This window comes from Elaeis guineensis, chromosome 13 (genome assembly GCF_000442705.2).
Source record: "Elaeis guineensis isolate ETL-2024a chromosome 13, EG11, whole genome shotgun sequence".
Classification (NCBI taxonomy): domain Eukaryota; kingdom Viridiplantae; phylum Streptophyta; class Magnoliopsida; order Arecales; family Arecaceae; genus Elaeis; species Elaeis guineensis.
In genome coordinates this window covers 16660254-16682488 of record NC_026005.2, presented here as the reverse complement: position 1 = coordinate 16682488, position 22235 = coordinate 16660254, and the positions used below count along the sequence as shown (strand labels likewise).

Genomic DNA, 22235 nt, shown 5'->3' with positions numbered 1-22235 from the left:
TCCCTTCTCCCAGCTTCTCACTCTCGTCTTGCGCCCCCTCGTCCCCATCCCTTCGCCCTCCGCTTCAAAACCCTAATCTCCATGAAACCCTACATCTCCGTATCTTCAACCTTCTGAAGCCCTCGGTCTCCCTCCCCTCATCGGCCCCTTCTCCCTCGCGCCTTCGATGTCGGTCCAATCCCCTGAATTCAAGTATATCACCGAGGAATGCCTCCAGGAATGGAAGGCCTCCAACGCCGCCTTCAAGATCCCTGATCCGGTCCCCATAACGCGGTTCCTCTACGAGCTTTGCTGGGCCATGGTGCGTTATTGTCTTCTAGGGTTTTGGGGTGCGTTCCCGTGTTTTCTTGATGGTAAGGGTGCGGTCTTGACGGCGTCTGGTCGCAGGTTCGTGGGGACTTGCCGTTCCAGAAGTGCAGGGTGGCGCTGGACTCGGTGGTGTTCGTGGAGGAGCAGCAGAGGGAGGATATGGCGACCATCCTCGCCGATATCATCGCCCACATGGGGCAAGATGTGAGTTTTAGTTCTTTATGTATCCTTAACACTGGAATTTTATTGGAATGGTTGATAGCTGTTGACTTGGATGCTTGCGTATATGTTTGAGAATTCTTTCAAAGTTTGCTTGATCTTGAAATCCTGGATACTTTTGGAAAGTGAATAATGTGGCTGTATTCTGGACTTGGACTCCTCATTTTCAAAATGAGGTCAATTAGATTGGAATTAAAGTAAATCTTTCATGAACCATGTGCATCCTGTTATATTGTTTATGGTCGAGCTTAATTAATTTTTCAGGTTGCATGAAACATTGTTAAATTATCAACAAGCTGGTTTGCTAATTGGTTCTGAATGCAAGACTAAACCTGAAATCTGAGTATCTTATCACAGTCAAGTTTGGGTTGGATGCATTCAACTGCGAGACCAATGTGAATGCCTGTTGGAATGTGTATGATCATTGAGAGTAGGACAATTCATTTTGTAGAAGTGGATTTGTAAAAAAAAACATGTTGAGCTCTGAGTATTGATAAATTTTTCTTGATTGTTATATATAGTAGGTTGCCTAACATATGTGACTACCTATATTGACACTTCTCAAAATCCTGTAGGGTAATCCTTATGGAGGAAGCTGTGTTAATGTGTTTTATTGTATGTTACTGAATGCTGTAGGTTCAATTACTGCTTTGCTTCATTTTAACATTTGTAAGTTCATATCAAAAAAGGGTCCTACTATGAAAGGCAGAATGCTAGTTGGTGCGTGGGGACACTCGCTTTACCCCATGTACTTTTATGGCCATAAAAACATGGAACAATCCTTTGAAGTATCCCTATGCCCAAAAAGAGTAAAAACAAAGGGTGGAGGAATGCATGCTTAGTTATACACTATCTTGTGATAATTTATAAACCAAGTATTTGCATAGATACATCTTTATGTAAATCTAGCCTTGGCCCACTGATAAACACTGTAGTCTAATCTAGTAGTCGGTTAGTCTTAGGAATCCTAAAGCAAATCTGCTCCATTACACCTATTAACCAACTAACCTCATTATCTTGGATGGAAAAGAGAGTCCCTCACTCTCTCTCTCACTCTATCTCCCCCCCCCTTCCTGCCTTCCCTTCTTATCCTCTCAAAAATAAATATCAGTTGTTGTTTAGCAAGTATCACATAATATATATACAAGTTACATAGTATCTTGTTGATTTGAAGGTTTATTAAATTTGGATCAATCAGTGTCCAAGACAGATCCTATTGTAGAGTGCAGCTTACATTTTTGTCCAATATATGACCAAAAAGCTGGATAGGCCTTGCTTTCATATTCTGACTTGTTTGTTTTTGTTGATAATTTGGCCAAGCTTTAACATTCTTGGTATGATTTTCTTCATAATTTCTTAGTGCTAGGGGCCTGGGCGTTTGGTTGCATTGCCCATTTAGTGCTCATTCCATATAATTTGTATTTTAGTCTAAGGGGGTGCTCATGTTAGGTTTTTTAGGCAATACTCTTAAATGGAAGGTAGATATTTCAGTGCAATTGGATTGTATACTTTGTAGTTGAATGTGAAAAAGGGTTATGGTTAGATTTGTTAGTGTAGCAAAAATTTAAATTTACCAGGATTGTGTTAGGATGTGATTTAGGTAACTCCTTACATACGGTTGGGGGAAGATCTAGAAGTTGGGATCATAAACTAATTTTGAATAGAAAAAATTGTGGTTATTTGACATCCATCTCTTCTTTCCTTTATTCTGCTTCTCTCATTTATGTGGTTCCTTTCTCTGCTTAAACTAAAATATCATAACCTTGTCCCTGGGGCTTCGTCATCTTAATTTTAGGGCTAATCCTTTATCAGTGATTAGTTGCATTGTTTTCATGGCTAAATGCTGGTTATCCACATGGGAGAAATAGAAGATAACAGTTTGGTGGTGCTTGGAACTTGGCTATACAAAAAAGACTAGTTTGCTCTAAGGCCGTGTTGAAACATATTTCATATTTCTGTTCAGTTATACTGATTGGTTCATGCCTTTAAGAAAAAAGTTGCTGCTAACCTGATTCTGCTGGCTGTTGAGAAGAGGTTGGTGTCTCTGCACTCTTCCAGATGACATGAAGATGATATGTGTGGCATCTGAAGGACCATAATTTGCAAATCTGGCTGATTATGAACCAACGCAGCAAGTGAAAAAAAATTAAACGCTCATTTGTTGAAAATTAGCCAGCTGATGGTTTGAATTGATAAAAGATTTGAGGATTGGTCCAACGTTCTTTCTAGAAGATTCAAATATTGTGGATTGATAGTTTGTTAGATGCATTGCCAATTGACACACCAATCCAACCACTCAGGAATAAATCATCAAGATCCATTATATCTGTTTTGATGGTTTACTGCGATAACTATAGCCAATGATCAAGGTCAAGAATATCCAATATTATGAACTATTTTGTTGGGGTGCTGTCATACTGTAGATCATCGAAGTCATGTGGGTTCAAGATCCAACAATCTGACTGTGAGGAGCCTTATTTGTTTTACCATCAAATTGTGGAAGTGCAAAAGTTCAATGTAGATCTTTTCTCTATGATCTAGCAATAAGGTTCACAAAAATTGAAGTGATGAAAAAACTGCATTTTAGTTTTTTTCAAAATAAGGGCTGAAAATTAGGGATTTTTTTAAAGAAATCTAAGTTTGTTTTAGAATTTCTTAAAATTCATGACTTCAATCTTAGTCAGGAAATACTTTTGACTAGAGAACTCTATATTTCAATTTATTTTTTGGTTTGCAGACATTATTGCATTTATTTCAGGGTCATGGATATAACTTGGATTTGGAAAGTTTTGAACATATTATTGTGTCTTGGCGTCAATTTTATGAGGCAAGGGAGTTAAGTGCTGTAATCTTAATGATGAATCCTGAATTTGAAAAAAAAAAAATCCCATGATTATTGCACTCATTTCTTCATCCCATTCTTAATTTTTGTCCTTTGTCTGGTGATTGTATGCTCCCCTCTTCCTTCATTTTGTTTGTTTTCTCCATCCTTTTTCTCTTTTCTGTCTCATCAATCCAAAATCCTATAACACAGTCCTTGGTCTTACATCCTCTTTTGTTTGGTATGTGGCTACAAATAAGATACCTAGAAAGCCTTTTTTGATATTGTTTTTATGCTATGCGACGCATAGAAAGAGATGATATGTCACTGTTACGCCTTTTGTTATCCGTGTGGTATATCCCCTTTTGTGATTATATATTTGTTATTTAGTGCAGATGAAGAGATGACTATGTGACTATAACATCTCAATTGCTATCGTTTTTCCCTTTCTTGGAAGCCAACCTTTTGAATCTTGTCTGAATGTTGCCTATGTGTGCTTTGAAATTTGACTTATATTTTAAGGATTATGATGTTCACTTATACTATTAGGTTTGTTAAGGATCCACTGAAATGTCTGCTTTTGGAAATCTGACTAAAGATGCTAAGATGATATATTGCTCAATTTTTTAGGATTGTCACGTTTGCTTATATTTTTTAGATTTATCGAGGATCCACTGAAATAATCGTTTTTTCGGGCTGGGTAGGGAAGTGCAGGGGGAGGACAGTGGGTAGAGATTTCATGTATATAGGAGAGTTTTCTTTTAACACCGAGAGTTGCGTTAGAGTGGGTCATCTGAAGGATTATGTCCATGGATTTCTTTCAGTGAACTTTTTTTTTTTGCGTAGCCAATGTCCAGCAAGCATCATGCTATTGATAACTGACTTGAAAACAGACCCATCTTGTGGTGTCAAGGCCTGTATTTGATGTTGAGTGCTGTCTTTATTTTTGAGATTGTAACTATTCAAAGGCACTTAATATATTGGTTTTTATTTTTCCAAATATATTTTTTTTCTGTTGTATGCTATTTCCAATCCTTTTTCTTTGCTACTTTTATTTACAATATAGGATGTTCTTCTCTTCTGGATAACAGAGCTTACATGATAAATAATGTTTGACAAAGCAGCTTAATTATCTCATTTTGCAGCCTACGATGCCTGGAGATTGTCGTGCTCGTCTTATCAAAATTGTAAGCAATTGACATCCAAATTGTTTGACCTCAGTTTGCATAATTTCATGTTAAATCTAGGATTTTATTGCTTAGACATGTACATCTGATTGATACTTTTGTCTTTATCCATGGTAACAACCTTGAGATATAAGAAACCCTGAATCATGTATTGACTTCTTTTCATGTTAATGGATTTTTGTCGAGTTTTGTCTGTTGATCATAAATCTGTTTAGGATCAAGTGGTAATTACTTTATTGTGCATTGGCATTATATATTGCCATTTATTTATCCCTAAGTATCGCGTTGAATGTTTTTTTTTTTAATCTTTGGTTGACTCACTAGGCTGTTTAAGTTATTTTGAGTAATGCTAGTAAGATATATTCTTTGGGAACTCTATTGTCTTATGGCTTTTGAATATGGTTTATTATAAGCATTGTAAAAAGCTGAAAGGCTGGGGCTATTCCGCACACATCTACCCTGTAAACCTGGAGCCTAGGCTCCTAGGCAGACTGAGCCACTGCTTGTGGAACAAGGAATTTGTGTATACAGTGGCTGAAGCAAGGCCCATGTTATTATGGCATGAATGTATTTTTTTCTTTCATAAAAGAAGTGTCACTAACTAGTTAGTCTAGTTGTCAAAATATTTTGGTGCATGTATAGGTATTTATTTTACCTATCACTCTTTGTATGGAAGTGTCTTTTGCTGGGTTTTAGGAGGTTGAAGTGTCATACAGTTAGGAAAATAGGAACCCCTTGCACCGATGCTGGGTGTTTAGATGGGGTTAGCTCCTTTCAATGCGCATGGAAACAAGCAACTTTTCTTGAGGAGATGACGTTCTTTTTTAACCATCACTATAACTACGTAGCCTTACTATTTGGGATTGGCCTTGTGGATTCTCATTCTCCAAGTATTCTAATTTAGGACCATCTCTTATGTTATTCCAAGATTCTTCATATCCTTCCTCACAACCTCCATCCATGTTACTTTAGGTCTTTCTCTCCTTTTCTTACCATCTTTAACACAAATCAAAGTATCTCATTGGAGCCTCAGTTTTTTGTTGTACGTGTCCATACTATCTGAATTGATTTTCCATTATTCTTAATTTGTGCAACCCCTACAGCACCTTTAATATATTGGTTTCTTATTTTATATATTTTTTTGGTTTTACCACACATGCATTTATTGCCCAATACGCCAAGTAATACAACATGATATGCCTTATTGTTACTCTATAAAATATTCCCTTAGGTCTCCAAGATATGCACCTATTGTAAAATATTCTAGATGCATCTCTCCACTTCATCCAATCACCTCTAATTCTGTTACATATATCTTCATTTCTCTCTCCATTATTTTGTATGATAAATCTCATGTGATGAAACCGGTCAATGAGGTATCTTTTGATCATCAATATTAATTGCCATCACATATTCATTCTCACTAAACTTACATGCCATGTACTCTATCTTTGTTCTACTAATGTTTTTAAACTCGTATCTTCTGAAGTTTTCCTTCACAAGTCTGGTTTAGTATTTAATCTAGTTCTCTTTTCATCAATCAACACTATATCGTTTGCACCATTGTAAATTTTCTTGAATATTAGCAGTAGGTTCATTGATAATTAGTGCAAAAAGATATAGGCCTAGTGCTAATCCTTCATGTAAGCCTATATTAACTATAAATACACTTCTTGTAAGTTGTATCATTGGGACTTTTTACACTTATCAATACCTTATTGTACTTCGTTTCAGTTATTTCAATATACTGTTTATGCACGTCTTTTCATTTTGAAGCCCACAAAACTACTTGTCTTGGTACTCTATCATAAATTTTTTCTAGAGACAATATGTAGACTTTTTTCTTTTTCTCTATATTTTTCTATCTATTGTCCAGGTAAAATGATAATCTCCATTACTGATCTTCAGGTACAAATGCAAATTGGTTATTTGAAACAGTTGCTATTATTGTTAATCCCTGCATAGTTAATCTGTAAGAATTAAGCACCATAGTGGTTTGAGGTTTCACATACTGTCACAAGTATTGTGCTGAGCTTGTACGTGAACTAAGTGTAGGTTGACACAGCACCTATTTTTAAAATACTTGATATTATAAAAAGGATATTAATATTTTATTTTTATTTTGGCACAGCATGTAATATTTATTAGCAGTGCATAACATGGCACACCTATCAGCACATAAGTGGAAACCATAATTCCAAAGAACTCTTAGAAAAGATTGTGCCTAAATTAATCTTTTCTATATTGTGCACAAATGCCAAAACTTATTAATGATGACCCAGTGCTACTTCCATTTATCATTGGGTTTGTAATTTGCTAACATCAAATTTATGGATCAACTTGCTGCTAATAACAATGTTGGCCAATAAGAAATGTCTACAACAATTGTAGACTCCCTTTATAAAATCTGAAATTTTGTCCTTTTTATAATGTCTTTGAATGCTTTTAACATTTTTCTCTGTCATTTGTTTTTTAAAGAATTGATGACATCTTTTTGTGCAGGCAAAATGGCTTGTCGAGTCATCATTTGTTCCATCTAGGATTCTGCAAGAGCGCTGCGAGGTGGGACCTGTTATTTGCTTAAATTAAGTTGTCATTTTTTTTTTCTTTTGCACTGATGCATTTCTTGTCCATGTCTAAAGTGGCACTTCTCTACTTTCTCATTTGTAGGAAGAATTTCTGTGGGATTCTGAATTGATTAAAATAAAGGCTCAAGATTTGAAGGCCAAAGAGGTGTGCGGGTTTGGATCAATTTGAGCTATAATTTATTTTCATACCCTATAAAATTTTTAAAAATTGAGCTCTGGAGCATTATTTAGTTTTATTATCGATATTTCATGCATATCCCATCCTCCGTCCTTTCACCCATAAAAAGTTTGTAAAGAGAAGTGTCATCAAGATTCCAGCAATAGTTTCCATAAGTGACTGCTGAGCATGTGCAGTGCCACTGTTGACCTATGACCTGGGTTTTGAGAAACTTGTCTTAACCTTTATACACAATTATTATTGTATGAATTGTTCCTATTTATAAATTTGAACTGGTTGGATGAGATCATGTAGCGGCGGAGGGTTTCATAATAAAAATGCTCTTTTGTTTGGTTCAAGGATGAGCTGTCCATGTTGGTTTGTATTGGTTGATATGTGTCAAACTAACATCAAAAGACACCTGTCACTCCTTGGCACTTGTTCCTAGGTGAATCACTTCAAACCTGTGTTTTAAAATACGGTGCATGTGTGGCTTCACATGGAGGTGCAGTCCTCTGATCACACCAGTATGAGGTCTGAAATGGTGATCTACATAGCATTTTTGGCTGCATATGCAGCATGCCTAGTATTGTGCAGCTGCATATGTCACTCACTCTTCTGTTGGTTCATGCATGTGCAGTTGGATCGATCTTACAGGTAAGTTGGATGTGGGTTTTGGGCGGGCTGGTCAGGTATCGTTGATAATGCATTAATTTTGTCACAACTATTGCTCTGACATATTATATACCAAGGAGCAAGCACTAATTCTTAGTTATTATTTTATTAAAAAAATTGTGTTATTTATCAAAAGAATATTATTAGGGTTATATTTCTTCAACATATTAAATAATATGTTATCAGAATTTAACGATAATAATATGTTTATAACAATACAGAAGGTCAAAGATTAAGTTGATATGATCAGACTTGGAAGAACAGAAATAGAAACGAGAAAATTATTAGTAGTTTATATGTCTCACCAACAGAGGAACATAGGATGGTGGATAACTGATTAGATGGCATGGTCTTTTGAGTTGAAGACAGTGTGGCTATGTTGTTTGATGCTATATGGACAAGTGGTTACCACAGCAGAGCTGATATTTCTGTTGCTAATTAATTGAGAGCATGTGTTATGTGTGGTCTACTGAAGGCATGTATGCTTAGACTTGTCATATAAATGGCATAATCTGTATATCAAAGTTGTATCTGCTCCACACTAAGTTTTTTCTTTTAGAATTGTCATCGAGACACATGAATGGTTAGTACATACATTAAATAAGTGAATCTGGGCTACAACTAACCTACCTTACTGCATTAAGCTAATGGATGTATCAGTTACCCCCTGTTTAATAACATATATGTATATAGTAATAATCTAGAATTTTTGTGTTTTCTTTAAATCTGTTTTTCAATGTTGAAAGTTTTCATTCAAGCTGCTTTTTGCATTGTCACCCCCTCCCCTTTCTAAATCTGGTTGCTCAATCTTTTTCTCTGGTGTATAATTATGTCATTCATTGGTTGCAGGTTAGAGTAAACACCCGCCTTCTTTATCAGCAAACAAAATTCAATCTTCTACGAGAGGAGAGTGAGGGCTATGCCAAATTGGTGGGTTGTTTTTTATTCCATTTTCTTTTATTTCATTGAGTCTTTATGATGAGAGGAACCAAGCATGATAAATATCCTTCACTCGTTGTAATGGGCTTGTACTGTGACTGAGATTATGATGTTTTTGTCATGATGTTCTTTTTCAAGTTGATGCTTAATAATCCAATTGTGGTGTGTTTTTCATCGTATGACAAAGTTCCTTGTATTGATATATGGTTGTGAAAAACCCAAATTTGCAAATGATGTTGGTAAAGTAGTACTCTAGGTGGTTCTGCAGTGATTTAGGATGGCAAAGTGTAAATGTTCTATAGAATTTTCTCTTAAGATGCCAAGGAATCCATTGGACCCATGATTGTGCGGAAGCACTGTTTACATTATCCATCTAGCTTTAATTTTCTTATGTATCTCCTCATTTGTCTCTCCATTTGTTTGTTAACAATTTTTGACAATAATAACTTCGAAAAAATTTTCTAGATATCTTTTTTGAAGGACAATTTTATATTCAATGAGAATATTATGCACCAAATATATGCCTTCATGTTAAATGATTTATATTATACTTGACAAAGACAAATTCATTAAGAATCATATAGATGAAATGCATGTGTTCATTGCAAACTTTAAATCCCAAATTTTGCTCGTATGTTTTTGTAAGTTGTTTTCACATGCGTAGCACATTTCCTCCTTTCATAATATGCCTTGGTATGATAATATACATGTCTTTCTATGAGATATATTTGTAAAGACAAAAGAAGAACCAATATTAGTAAATAACATATTTCCATTATATGATTGCCATGATAATGCACACATCTTCCTAAAAGTTCAGTTTTTATAAAGATACAAAAACAAGTTATATCTATATAGATAAACCCAATCTGCTTTCAAATTTTTGTTTGCTACTTGGTTTGTATCTTTTAATTGGTTCATTGCAAGGTGCTCACCGACTTCTTTTCCTTATTTATGGTCTTTGTAGGTGACACTTCTTTGTCAGGGTGGCTTAGATTCAATGACTGAGAAGACATCAACAGTGACAATTAGCAGAATTAAGGTTCTGATATGTCTTTTTTTCATGCATGCAAAACTGTTATCATGGGAACATTCTTCTTTTGCTTAATGGTCTTTAATATATGATCTTTTGCAGTCATTAATTGGGCACTTTGATCTGGACCCAAATCGTGTTTTTGATATTGTAAGTTGTCATGCGCTTATGTTGCTACATTGTCCTTAAATGTTTCTTAACTTTGGCTCTTTTGAAAGGCTAATTTATGTTACAACAAACCATCTTTGCAAGAATGTGCTTCTTACCATCATTTCTAGAAGAAAGATGTAGTAACCAAATTTATTATTGTGATACAACTGATAGGAGATGCTTGCCTATATGTGATGTGCCAGGTGTTGGAGTGTTTTGAACTTTATCCTGAGGATAGTATCTTTTATAACCTCATTCCTATATTTCCAAAGGTTTGGTCTGACAGTATTTGATTATTCTGAGATTTATTTTTTTGATTTTGCTCTCAAGTATTGCTTGATTTTGTTATACTGTGCTTGTTTATTTTTGACAGTCACATGCTGCTCAGATTTTGGGGTTCAAGTTCCAGTATTATCAACATATGGAAGTCAACACCCCTGTTCCACTGAGTCTTTATCGGCTTGCAGCTTTGCTGGTGAAAGCAAACTTTATTGATCTTGATAATATGTAGGTTATGTTTACTTACCTTACTCAGTAATTTCCATTCCTTAAGAATTTTCTTGCTTGTTACTTGAATTTTTTTCTTTTAATTTCCTTATTCATAGTTGTCTTTAGGTAAATGTTGCTTATTCAGGCTGCATTAAAGTGTCACAATTCTTGAACAAAAATGTATTCAGCACTTCCAATGACTATTATTAAATTGAGAAGGATAAATTCTGCGTTTAATGTTGTATTATCTTGTCAAAAGACCAAAAGCTTATTCTATGAAAAATTGAAAGCTGACTCTATCTTTCTCTTCTTCTTTGTTTTTCTATGATTTTTTTTTTTTTTCAAATCTAACAGTGTTTTTTGTTTTTCATCACACATGGTGCTCATAAAAATAGATAATCCTGCTGCAAGTGGGTTCATTGAGTCTTGAGGATGGCCTGATCTGCTGCATCCTTATTTGGAGAATGCTAGTTGGTGTGGTATTGGCTGGTTGTTCTCTCATTTGGGTTTAGAAAGCTTTGAAGATTTGTTCATCGGGGCAGGGCATTGGATTACAAACTTATCTGATATATATTAATCTGGTTTTTTTCAGACAGTGAGCCGATGGAATTAAGGCAGTTTACTTTTATATAGCTGGCTTGCTTTGGAATTTTTATGCCTTTTTGAAAATTTCTGAAAGTATCCACTTTGAATTTCCATTCGAAAGAGTTCCAGACAGTTGCTTTCATGTTCTGGTTCCAGTGGTGAATGTTGGTGTCTTCCCCATGTGGTCGTTTTTGTGGTGGAATGTGATGGATATATTGACTGATGACGGTTTTGGTTACAACATTTACCTTGGTCTTGTGCTTACAGTGGTGCATATTTATGGCCTTCCTTCAAGTAGTTTTGTGGTGGAAATTGAAGGTTATGTTGACCACGAGAGATATTGTTATAGTGATGCTTATATTAGTTTTTTCTGTATGGTTGCCTTTCTTGTGGCAACACAGAGAATTAATGGCTGCTCAGAGTGCAGACAGATGTGAACATACTTAAGGATACTTAGAGCTGAATAAGTTCGTGCCCGTCAGATTCCATCTTGGACGGTGTAGATTGATGGCAATTGGAGATGTTTTTTGGGTTGGTGATGGTAGCTTGTTATTACCATTCAAAATGAGTGACACTTTGACATATTACTGAGGGTTATAAAAATACCTGCAATACCAGATGGACAATCATGGAGCGTGAATAGCTGGTACAGGCAGATTACGTTTTCTAGTTAGATGAAGCCCTTCCTATACACTAATTGATCTATAGACTTGATGATTCCTGAAGATAACTTTATGTGCATGAAATACCTTTTGGATCTTGAGTATTATGAGAAAGATGTAGAATCTCAAGTGAAGACCATTGATGAGATGTACTTTTGTGTAAGATGGGAACACAAAATCAGCATCCTGATATTGGTACGAAGTAGCTTGTAGTTGTCTGGAATTCATTAGTGACACTCTGTTGTAGTTAGTGACACCGTCTCTTGAAAAGAAAATGGTGAATGATCAAACAAGCATCTGATCAACTTGTTAGTGAGGGCTGCTGAGCGGTGAACATCTTCATGAATCTACTGTTCTCTCCATTGTTTTGTGTACCTTGCACCATTGAAGGAGCAGCCATGGTAAACCTTGTCTGATTAAATTTACATTCAATGATGAGGCATCAAAGGCGAGTTTATGCATGCTAGTATCATTTTATTGGATCGATTTCATATCCATTGGTTTTGGTGCTATGTAAAGTTAATCATTTTTATTTTTTTGTTATTCTTTTATAAAGTTTGTTCTGGATGAAGATGGGCAGGTCAAGTCATTACTAAATATTAATGTCTCATTCCGCTATCTTATTTACCTTTTTTCCCCCAGTCTGAATCAGAACTGCGATATTGAACCTTAACACACTAGTTTTGCTTTCTGCCCTCCTAGTAACTTGTTCACTCTATTCAAATTCTATTCCCATATTCTTTTTTAAGATAAAAAAATTAGGTGTAGCTATCATCGTTTTTTAAGATAAAAAAATGTGTAGCTGTCATCATTAAAAGTTGGGTTAACAACAAAATTATCTGGTTATTTGTACTTCACTGTAGGTACATTATGCAATATGAAGTTCAACTGTGCTGCTTATGTTAGATCTCTGCAATTGCAACTATATTAGCATCCACATTATAATGGCAGATGTTTTGGTTGTTTGTTCAGAATTTTAGGATATGCTAATGAATAATTATGTTGTCATATGAAATAGGTGCATTCTTGTTAGTTATTTTATTAGTTCTTTTTTTATTGGTTGGATCAGAATTTCAGGTCTTAATGGCTTGTTATTCTCCATATTATGCGCTTGAGGATTTAAGAAGTTGCTGATTTATTTTACTCTTTTGGAGTTTGATGCACTATCCAGCTTATTACATGATGAACAATAAGTTCCTTGTCCTTGCTACATCCATGCTTTTGTGTAGATGCTACAATATTATTGATTTTAGTTAATTGGATCATTTAGCCAAATAAAAAGAGAGTTAATTTCATGCATCCTTGCATCACACCTACATGCTTTGTAGGACAAGTAGGTCTTCTATTTTACTTGAACATATTTCTTACTTTGACTCAAGTGTCTGTTCTATTTTGAATTACAAAGTCAGCACCATCAAAAGATCAATGGATCTTCTTGATTCTGATCTCTGTCATTTCCAAGAATCAAGTTATTATTATGAGTTTGCTTTCTGTGACGTTTGAAAATGCGCCCTGATCATGGGAATTAATTATATGCATCTCCTTGTAGGGGGGCTTTTTTTTAACTGCATTGCCACTTTCTGATGTTTCCCTTCTACTCTTTGCACCCCCGCCCTCCTCTTTCCTTATTGTCCATCTGTTCGCTTGTTACTTAATATGATGTTGGTAAAAGCTATTTTGCTTTTGAGGACATCCAACTATTAGAAATAATGCCTTGAGTAGGTGCATCAGGCCTGAAGTGATTGTCACTGGGGAATAAGTTGACTTGAAAGATGCCAATAGCTTCTGGTTAAACTGATACTGCTCTAGAGGTCCATAGCATTGATAGGTATAAGCAATGCTTAGAATTTTTTGTTGATTCACTTGACATCAAGGTATTAACAATGTAGGGCTTCTCTACAGTTTGCTTTCTTAATGAGTTTACTTGATATCATAAAGTTCAAGGTAAGACAATTAGCAATACATTGCTTGGTTTAAAGGCAACATCTTTGTGCAAGTAATGTGCTCACTTGGGATGTTGGAGTTTGTACACGAGGAAGAGAGGACAATTGAGAAAGCATGAACAAGAAAAGGTGAGAGGCAGGAGGTCTATGCTGAAATGGAAATCCTGTTTAGTTGTTTAATATCCTTTGTCCTCCATCAAAAAGTCCTATACTCTTGAGTGCAAATATGGGGAAGCGGATACTTTAGAAACATTTTTAGCAAGGAAGCATTTCAGAAGTTGGTCCAAGTTCAAGATTCCTAGAAGATTCCGAAGCAGGGGGGGTTACCCTACATAGAATAATTTACTTACTAAGTTATATCCTATAATATGGTTCGCTGAACCATCCTAAACCGAGCGGTTTGGGATGTACTGAACCATACCGGTGCGGTTCGGATGTTCGATTCGGAACACCAACGAAAACAGAGCAAGGGAGAAGGAAAGAGAGGAAGAGAGAAAGAGAGAAAGAGAGAGAGGATGGAAGTAGAGGGAAAGGTCGGCGGTGGTCTGTCGAGGCTGTCGGAGGGCCATTGAGGCCTCTGGGGCTCCGCAATCTTCCGTGAGGTGCAAGAAGAGAGAGAAATAGAGCAGAGAAGGGAGAGAAGAGGAGTGTGGGGAAGGTGGTGGGAGGCTTGTGGGTGGCCGCTGGATGGCCCAAATGCACCCCACGATTGTGGCGGATGTGAAACGGGCGATGCCCTGATTTCGTCATATCAAATCTATTATTGACTTCACCATTTATCATATTTTTAAAAAAACATGATGAAATAGGGGCATTGCCCGTTTTAAACCTATGGCGACCGTGGGGCACATTTGGACCGTTTGGTGGCCACGACGGCCATCCGGTAACCTTCCGACGGCCTTCCAGCCGTCTTCCGCTCACTCCTCTTCTCTTCCTTCCCCTCTCTCTTTGCTCTCATTTCCTCTTGCGGAGGATTATGGAGCTTGGGAGGCCTCCACGGCCCTCCGGTGGCCATCGTCGGTGTCTCTGTCGGGCTTCCTTTTCTTCCCTCCCTCCTCTCTCTCTTTTCCTCCCTGGTTCATTCTTCATTTCTATGTCGGTTCAGGTCTGGTACGGGGCGTACTGACTGGTAACACTGGCCGGTTGGCACGGGGCTCGGTTTTGAGTCGGTGATTTTTGTCCTATATATTTCGCAAATTAAGGGTTAACCTGAACTACAAATGGTGCTAAGGTGCCCCCTTTATCTCTTCATCATAGATTGGCTAAAGAATGATTATATATATATATATATATATTTTCCTCCCATATTTTACTGCAAATCTTGTTAGAACTTTGCATCTTGGGAAGAATGCGCTGGTATCGCAATTCTAGATGCATTTAATGCCCAATTCTTTATTCAACAATTCCCATGTCGGTTTAGGTAATAGCTAAAATGGAGTGGAGCTCATAAGAATTACATTCTGATTGAAAATTTGATTTTAAACATAAGCAACTTCAATTTTCATTTGATATAAATGGTTCAAGTTAAAATATTTTTTAAATATGTAAAGAAGTTTAAGTGTATTTCAAATTGATCAACGTTATTTTTATGAGAACAACCAGGTGAAGGCAATCAGAGTTGTCTGAGGCTTGTAATTTCTACTTCTTTTTGCCTGTTGACTCAAGATTTTCATGTTATGAAATATCGATCCATTCACATAGAATAAAAAAATGCTGTGTGAATCTTAAATTACAATATTTTTTGGAGAGATTTATTTACGTATAACAATCGTGTTCTAGTTTTACAAGTTGATCTGATCATCCAGCTATAAGAGAATCTACTTTTCCTAATGGTTTGAAGTCAAAATAAGAGCTTATTTTGACATTTTATAAACCTGGTGGATTAGGTCCAAGCTTTGCAAATTTCCTAATGATATGATTGTTGACAAATTAAAATATGAGGTTGGCAAAGATACATGTTGATAGAATTGATTTATCATGTTATCTTTTAATTCTTATGATTTTAATTTAGCTGCATGTTTATGTGTAAAGCATTTTCCATGAAGACTAGATAGAAATCCTGATTGTTGATTCTTGCTTCATGGACTCAACAGAGTTTGAAGTGCCATGATGTGGGGCAGTACGGTCATGCATTAGATGGTGCATCCCACAAGATGCCCTGTTATTGACTTAGTTTGTTGAAACTTGATATGGTGCTATGGCATGATATGTACCACAGCACATCTTGGGGTGCCTTGGTGGGGGCAGCTCATATATATTATGGTACAGTCAGTTATTAGATCTGTAAGCATCAGAACATATCCCCTAGTCCATGCCAGAACATAGATGGCTGTTTTGGCCACTGTAAATTGGATATTTCACATTTTTGTCCTATAGTAGGTATTTATGTAGAAGTTTTATAACATAGTAGGCTAAGTGAAATGTTTGCTTGCTATAAAATAATTGAGGTGATTTTCTTGTTTATAATTGTTGTGCGGCTATTAAATGACATGACTCTAGGAGGTTCCAAGTTGAAGTTGAAAGATGTTCTTTATTGCCCAGTGAAGCAAATCTCTGCTGTTGAATAACCTTAACCATGATACTGAAATAATATTGCATTTGAAACTAATTCATGATGTGATTGCTGAGTGATTTCAATGACACACATTAATATAATGTTGGACAGTGAAAACAGCCTGTGTGCAGGAAAATAAACCTTGTAAAGATGGAGATGTTGTGATTTATATAGTAAAATTGCAACAAATGAATTGTGTTAAAAGTTGAATTCCCTAATAGAGGATAAATGGAGTGAGGATTTGCCTAAAATGGCTTGGACATGTGAAAAGCAAGTTAAACTTGGCTCCAGAACTACTGAGTAGCGATATTATGTATATTTTTAAAGTTGAAACCAAGTCGATCCATTTAACCAGATGACTTGGACCTAACTTGGATGATAATTGAAGCTTAGGGAAAAAAATGAATAAAGAAGGGATAATTTAAGATTTGGGATTGTTAAGGATGAAGCATTGTCGAATAGCGGTGGGACTGCTATGGTGGTGGACCAAGGTGTTTGTATATGGAGATAGGTGGGCTCGAGGTGGGATCATTGTGTTATAGATATAGGTCAAGCTAGTGAGAATGATGTTCGGGTGGATGGAGATGATTGAGTTGGAGGTAGAGTTTGTGCTAGGGTTGGTTAGGGATGACAAAATCAATGTCAAAGATTAGGTCAGAGTCGGGATCAAGCCTGGGTGACTAGCTAGAGACATGAATCAAGAATGGAGATCGAGTCAAGTCAAAGATCAGGGTGGAATATTATGAGAGTGGAGGTTGAGGTGGCCCTTGAATGATTGGTGGTTGATTTGTTGTTTGAAGTCCCTCACATGGCAGGGGTGGAATAGAGAAGGGTAGGATGAATGAGGGAGAGGAGAGGATTTGTGTTTTTTTTTTATTGTGGGGCGGGGTTTGTGAATAGGGGAGGGGAAAGGAGTGGGGAGGGAGGAGAGGGAGAGGAGGATGGCTATTTCTTTAGGGGATGTTTGGTATGGGGTGATCGACCCAGGATCAAGGATGATATGGGTGGAGGTGATGAGATCATCGTGTTTGGTTGCACCATGGTGATCCTATGTGGCGGTGATTTCAAATTATCTCTACTTCTCAAATCATCGCCCAACGTGGTGATAGGAAATCCGCTCTTGAGGACGGATATCCAACATCATTCCATTACGGTGATCTTATATTAAAATATGTCAACCAAAATACCATCATGATTGAGATTTTTAGAAAGAGAGAAGCTTTTTTTTTTTGCTGCGATATTTTTTCCACGTGCATGGGGTGGGTAGTTGAGGCTTCTTCTCGACAAAAAAAAATGAACGCAAAATCCTTCCTTCTCTCATCATGCTGATGAGAAAAAGGAAAAATTTATTTGGTTTTGTTCTAAAATTTTCTCTATCCCAATTCTCAATCCCAACTCCCAACCAAGTTGTCAGGGGTATTTTTGGTATTATATGGTCCGTGATGTTAAATTCCTGTACTATACCAAACAAGTAGTTTGTACATATCCGGATATCTTTAATCACTGCACTATGGCAAATCAAACATGGTGATCTTAGATCACTATAGATTAGACCACTTCAAGATTTAGATCACCAGTGATCTTAGTTCATCGTGGTGATCTAAGTTGGGTCACCAAACGCCCCCTTAGGTGTTTGGGAGGTGTCGATTTAGGCTAGGGGAAGATTTATCGTTTGTATTAGCTTTAACCACTCTTTGGCACGTTTGATGCATGTGATTTGGTTTAAAAAAGGGTGCACACAATGGATGGCCATGATCCTGTTATTTCACTTTTCAAGATTGGATAAGCATACAACTTTTAGCTGTCTCAAAGTTTGAATTTAATACTAGAGATAATATATATTTTATTATGTATATATTCAACATTTTATCATATTAAGTTACAAGGTTTTGTTCAGTCATAACTACAACTCAAAGCCATCCTAACCTGCTTGAGCCTCAACCAAAGGTTAATGGGACTTGAACCCAGCCCATGGACCAAACCTGATGGCTTCATTGGGTTGAATCAGTTTGATGGGTTCAGGGTCAAAGTGCCAACTCTGATTTCATATGTTGGTTTTGTTATTTTAGTTGTTATAGTAGCTGCAGTTCTGTTAATTTGCATTTTCATTTTCTGTTTTTTCTATTATTTTCGAGGTGTTCCTGGTTTTTTCCAAAATTTTTTCAATTTGCATTCTGCCATAGCTTCTTTTTTTATTTGACTTTTAATGTGGATTTATTTACAGATATGCACACTTACTTCCAAAGGATGATGAGGCATTTGAGCACTATGATGCATTTATTTCAAAACGGTTTGATGAGGTCTGATTCTATGCCAATATATATTCTAGGCTCTTTGCTTAGTTGATATAATATAAAAGCACTTTTCATGAGAGATGTAGGTTTTTTTTCTCCTTTTTTTTTTTTTTTTCCTGTACACATTTTCTTTATGTTAATTTCTAGAGTAAACAAAAGGTGTTGTGTTAAATTCATAAGTTCTTTCCTTTTGATGTTCAGCATGCTGTTTTTAACATCAATATAGTGCCAAAGGTTATCATTAATTGTCCAACTGGTATTTTTGAAATATAATTTGTTGTGATCCTGAAAGCTGTTCTTGATACTAGGTCAACAAAATTGGCAAAATAAATCTTGCTGCTACAGGAAAAGACCTTATGGATGATGAGAAGCAAGATGTGACTATTGATCTGTTTACTGCTTTGGACATGGATAGTGATGCAGTTACAGAACGAGCGCCTGAGGTTGAAAATAATCAGAAACTTGGTTTGCTTATTGGGTTCCTTTCTGTTGATGACTGGTAAGTTGGGTACTACAGCACAACATATGATGTTTGGCTATGCTAAAGTGTATGTTCATTATGACTTCTAATTCTATTCTGTTGCATGTATGAGTATTACATACGGTTACAAGAGTTCTAGACAATCTATTTCTTGTTACATGTATGCCTTCTGGCGTAAGCAACAGAGAGAGAGAGAGAGAGAGTCAAGCTAGAATGCACTCAGGTGCATTTAACCCTAAATGCTTCCTGATGAAAATCAATGTTATACCTTGCAAAGTAAAAGTCTCCCCATTGATCATGATTTATATGGTGTATAAAATTTCTAGAGAAAAATCATTTGAATGATTTGGACATCTCTTGTCTATTCATCAAGCAAGCATAAAATGAACTGTAGTGATGCAGCAAGGAACAAAAGTATATCATAGACCACATAACTTGTGGGTCCTAACTCCTAACTATTGATTTTGATCTTTTTTTTTTTTTTTAATTTATACATATTAAATTTCAACTGATTTGGATACATCCAGACTAGAGATCAACCCAAAGCATAATATCATATTGTTAAGATTGTCCATTTTCATCAATTTGATGCATGGATGACCCCAAAAAATGTGTGATCTTGTTTCTTACCAACTAGAAGTTGCAAATCATAATCAGTGGAGTGCATTTTCATTTGAGAAGTCCATCATTGATTTTCATTGGAGGCATTTGGGTCCAAATGCACTTGAGTGCATTCTAGCCTCACCATACCAAATTGTTTGTGGTAGAGTAACAAAGTGTCCACTGGAACTTTAGAAGTTGCACCTGCTAGCAAATGACATATTTACCCTCCATGTGTTGCTTTAGATAGCTTACCTTTACATGCATGGGGGTATTTTTGTTATTTGGTCGATGCAATCAATGAACTGAAAGGTGAAGTAATCATTGCAGCAACGATTGCATGAAAAAGATGCGATGGGATGGGCCAAATGATGAAAGTAGCCCTACACATGTAAGTCTATCTAGGGCAATGCTCGGTAAATTTGTCATTTGCTAGGAGGAGCAACTTGTGAAGTTGCTCCGATGGGAGAATTATTAGTTTACAATCTACACATATATGTGAATATATGTTGCAATGCGATTTTCTGGGGAGGTGGTGTTGATATGAATTAACAAGTAAAGGCAACTAGGAGAAAGTAGTTTAAGATTATTTGGTCTGGAGATCTAAAATAACTATAATCAGGCTTGACTGCATCACAGTGAACATAATTATGACTATTCTTTTGTTGGCAACTGAACAAATTAATTTTTTTTGGTTACTACTAAATTTTAGGATCCTTTCTCACAACCTTCATTTATGACTCTTCATTTGCTTAATATGAAATCTTGGATAGGCAATTCATATTGTCACATGCCATTCATAAGCTGGAATTAATTTTTTTTGTTACTACTAAATTTTAAAATCCTTGCTCACAACCTCCATTTATAACTCTTCTTGTGCTTAATATGAAATCTAGGATAGGCAATTCATATTGTCACATGCCATTCATAGGCTGGAATTCTGTGCCCCTTCCCAATCTCCCCTCCCTTCCTAGAGCTTGCATTGATGGTATTGATTTTGTTCTTCTTCTACTATTTCCTTCTCTCTTTTGTTAGTATTTCTAGAGCTGGGAATGGGTTGTGAGCATGTGAGGGGTGTTCAGGTGTGGTATCCTGGTCTATACATTATGTTATTCACTCTTTTCTTTGCAGGTGTTGAGTTTTGATGTATTGGTTTTATTGATTATTCGATTTCAACTAAATTACGCATTGTAAAATATCTTATTGCTGTCTGGGTTAAAAAAGATCCTCAATCCAAGGTCTTCCATCATCTTGGAAACTTTAAGCTGGCAGATCCTTCAGAAAAGTTTTTCTTCATCTTTAGCCTTTTTTTAGTAGTAAGTATCCCATCTGGATGCTCAGAAAGAAATTTCAATGCACTTAAGCTTGCTCCCAAATCTGCAGTAATTTCACCAGATCAGTATGCACAGAGCAACAGAAGATTATACAGAAGGCTGGGTGATATTTGTTTTATCAAAATTCAGTTTTCAGAGAAACTTCTCTGTATCAATTCATACAGGAGTATGACTCTGAGGGTGTTTGTGCCAATCTGCTCATGATTATCTTTTTTGGATTTTCATTTTTCTGTGTACCCAATAATCTGGTTAAATTATGGTACACTTTTATGCTTGGTAATTTTATCTGTAGGAAATTTTGTTTATTGCTTCCTTTGTGACGGCATCAATTCTTTTGGTTTCCATGAAGAAAAACTTGGCAAATTATCATATCGGTTGAGTTTGACTTGGTGTCCTGAAAGAACTTTCATCTCTAAATCCTCAAATCATGGAATCAGAGATGCATAGCAATTTATTGCTAATTTTTTATGTTTATCTGTAAATTCAAAAAAAAAAAAAACAAAGTAAATGTGTTAATTCTCTGCATTTTAGTGGATTTGTTTTGATAACACCAGCCCCTTTACTCGCTTTCCATGTAATGTATTTAGTCTAGCATTAACAGAAATTTCCAATTTATGTTCTACTGGTCTATAGAGCATATGTAGATATGGTTAAGAAATAAGGTATGTTGCTTTCTCTTACTTAATATGGACATGATTTTCTTTGATGCTTGTTATTTTTAGTGAAGTTTTAGTTACTTTATTATGTAAGTGAAGAATCATCAGTAGAAAGTGCGATTATCTTTTTCCTCCTAAATCAAATAACTTTATGTTGCTTGGCTCCTACAATAATGATTCACTTTGGTAACTTGAAAGTAATTGAATCTCATATTGCTTTTCCTATATCTTTTCTAATGCTTCTGCAATAACTTGTGTATATGACACTGAAGAATAAATTGTATTAGATAAGTTCCTGTATGCTTTAATTTCTTATATTTTCTGTTTGTCGCTTCTGGCTTATTTTTATTATTACGACAGCGGTCTTTGTTGGCACAAGCTTCATGTTTTTCTCATTTAATAAGTATGTTGAAACTTACAATTTCCTCAGTGGCTGAACATAAAAATATACTATGATTTCCAGGTACCATGCCCAGGTACTCTTTGATCGTTTGTCCCATCTAAACCCTGTGGAGCATACTCGAATTTGCAACGGCCTATTTAGGTTGGTCTAATTTTC

General features: G+C 36.0%; 1 protein-coding gene across 2 annotated transcripts in view; it reads left to right on the top strand.

Annotated features, from left to right (window-relative positions):
* The first annotated feature begins 18 nt into the window (after positions 1 to 18).
* Positions 19 to 22235, top strand: part of LOC105056402 (THO complex subunit 2) — a 41972-nt gene continuing 19755 nt past the window's right edge. The window contains exons 1-13 of one of the 2 annotated variants that reach the window (XM_010938593.4): positions 19 to 301; positions 388 to 513; positions 4495 to 4536; positions 7039 to 7098; positions 7207 to 7269; positions 8806 to 8886; positions 9863 to 9937; positions 10031 to 10078; positions 10282 to 10350; positions 10452 to 10585; positions 18536 to 18611; positions 18914 to 19104; positions 22140 to 22220. In XM_010938593.4, the coding sequence (XP_010936895.1) occupies positions 167 to 301; positions 388 to 513; positions 4495 to 4536; positions 7039 to 7098; positions 7207 to 7269; positions 8806 to 8886; positions 9863 to 9937; positions 10031 to 10078; positions 10282 to 10350; positions 10452 to 10585; positions 18536 to 18611; positions 18914 to 19104; positions 22140 to 22220 (1181 nt within the window). In that variant the 5' untranslated portion in view covers positions 19 to 166. Of the gene's footprint in view, positions 302 to 387; positions 514 to 4494; positions 4537 to 7038; positions 7099 to 7206; positions 7270 to 8805; positions 8887 to 9862; positions 9938 to 10030; positions 10079 to 10281; positions 10351 to 10451; positions 10586 to 12196; positions 12216 to 18535; positions 18612 to 18913; positions 19105 to 22139; positions 22221 to 22235 lie in introns of those variants that run through there. The other variant, XM_073247303.1, reaches the window with a different exon arrangement.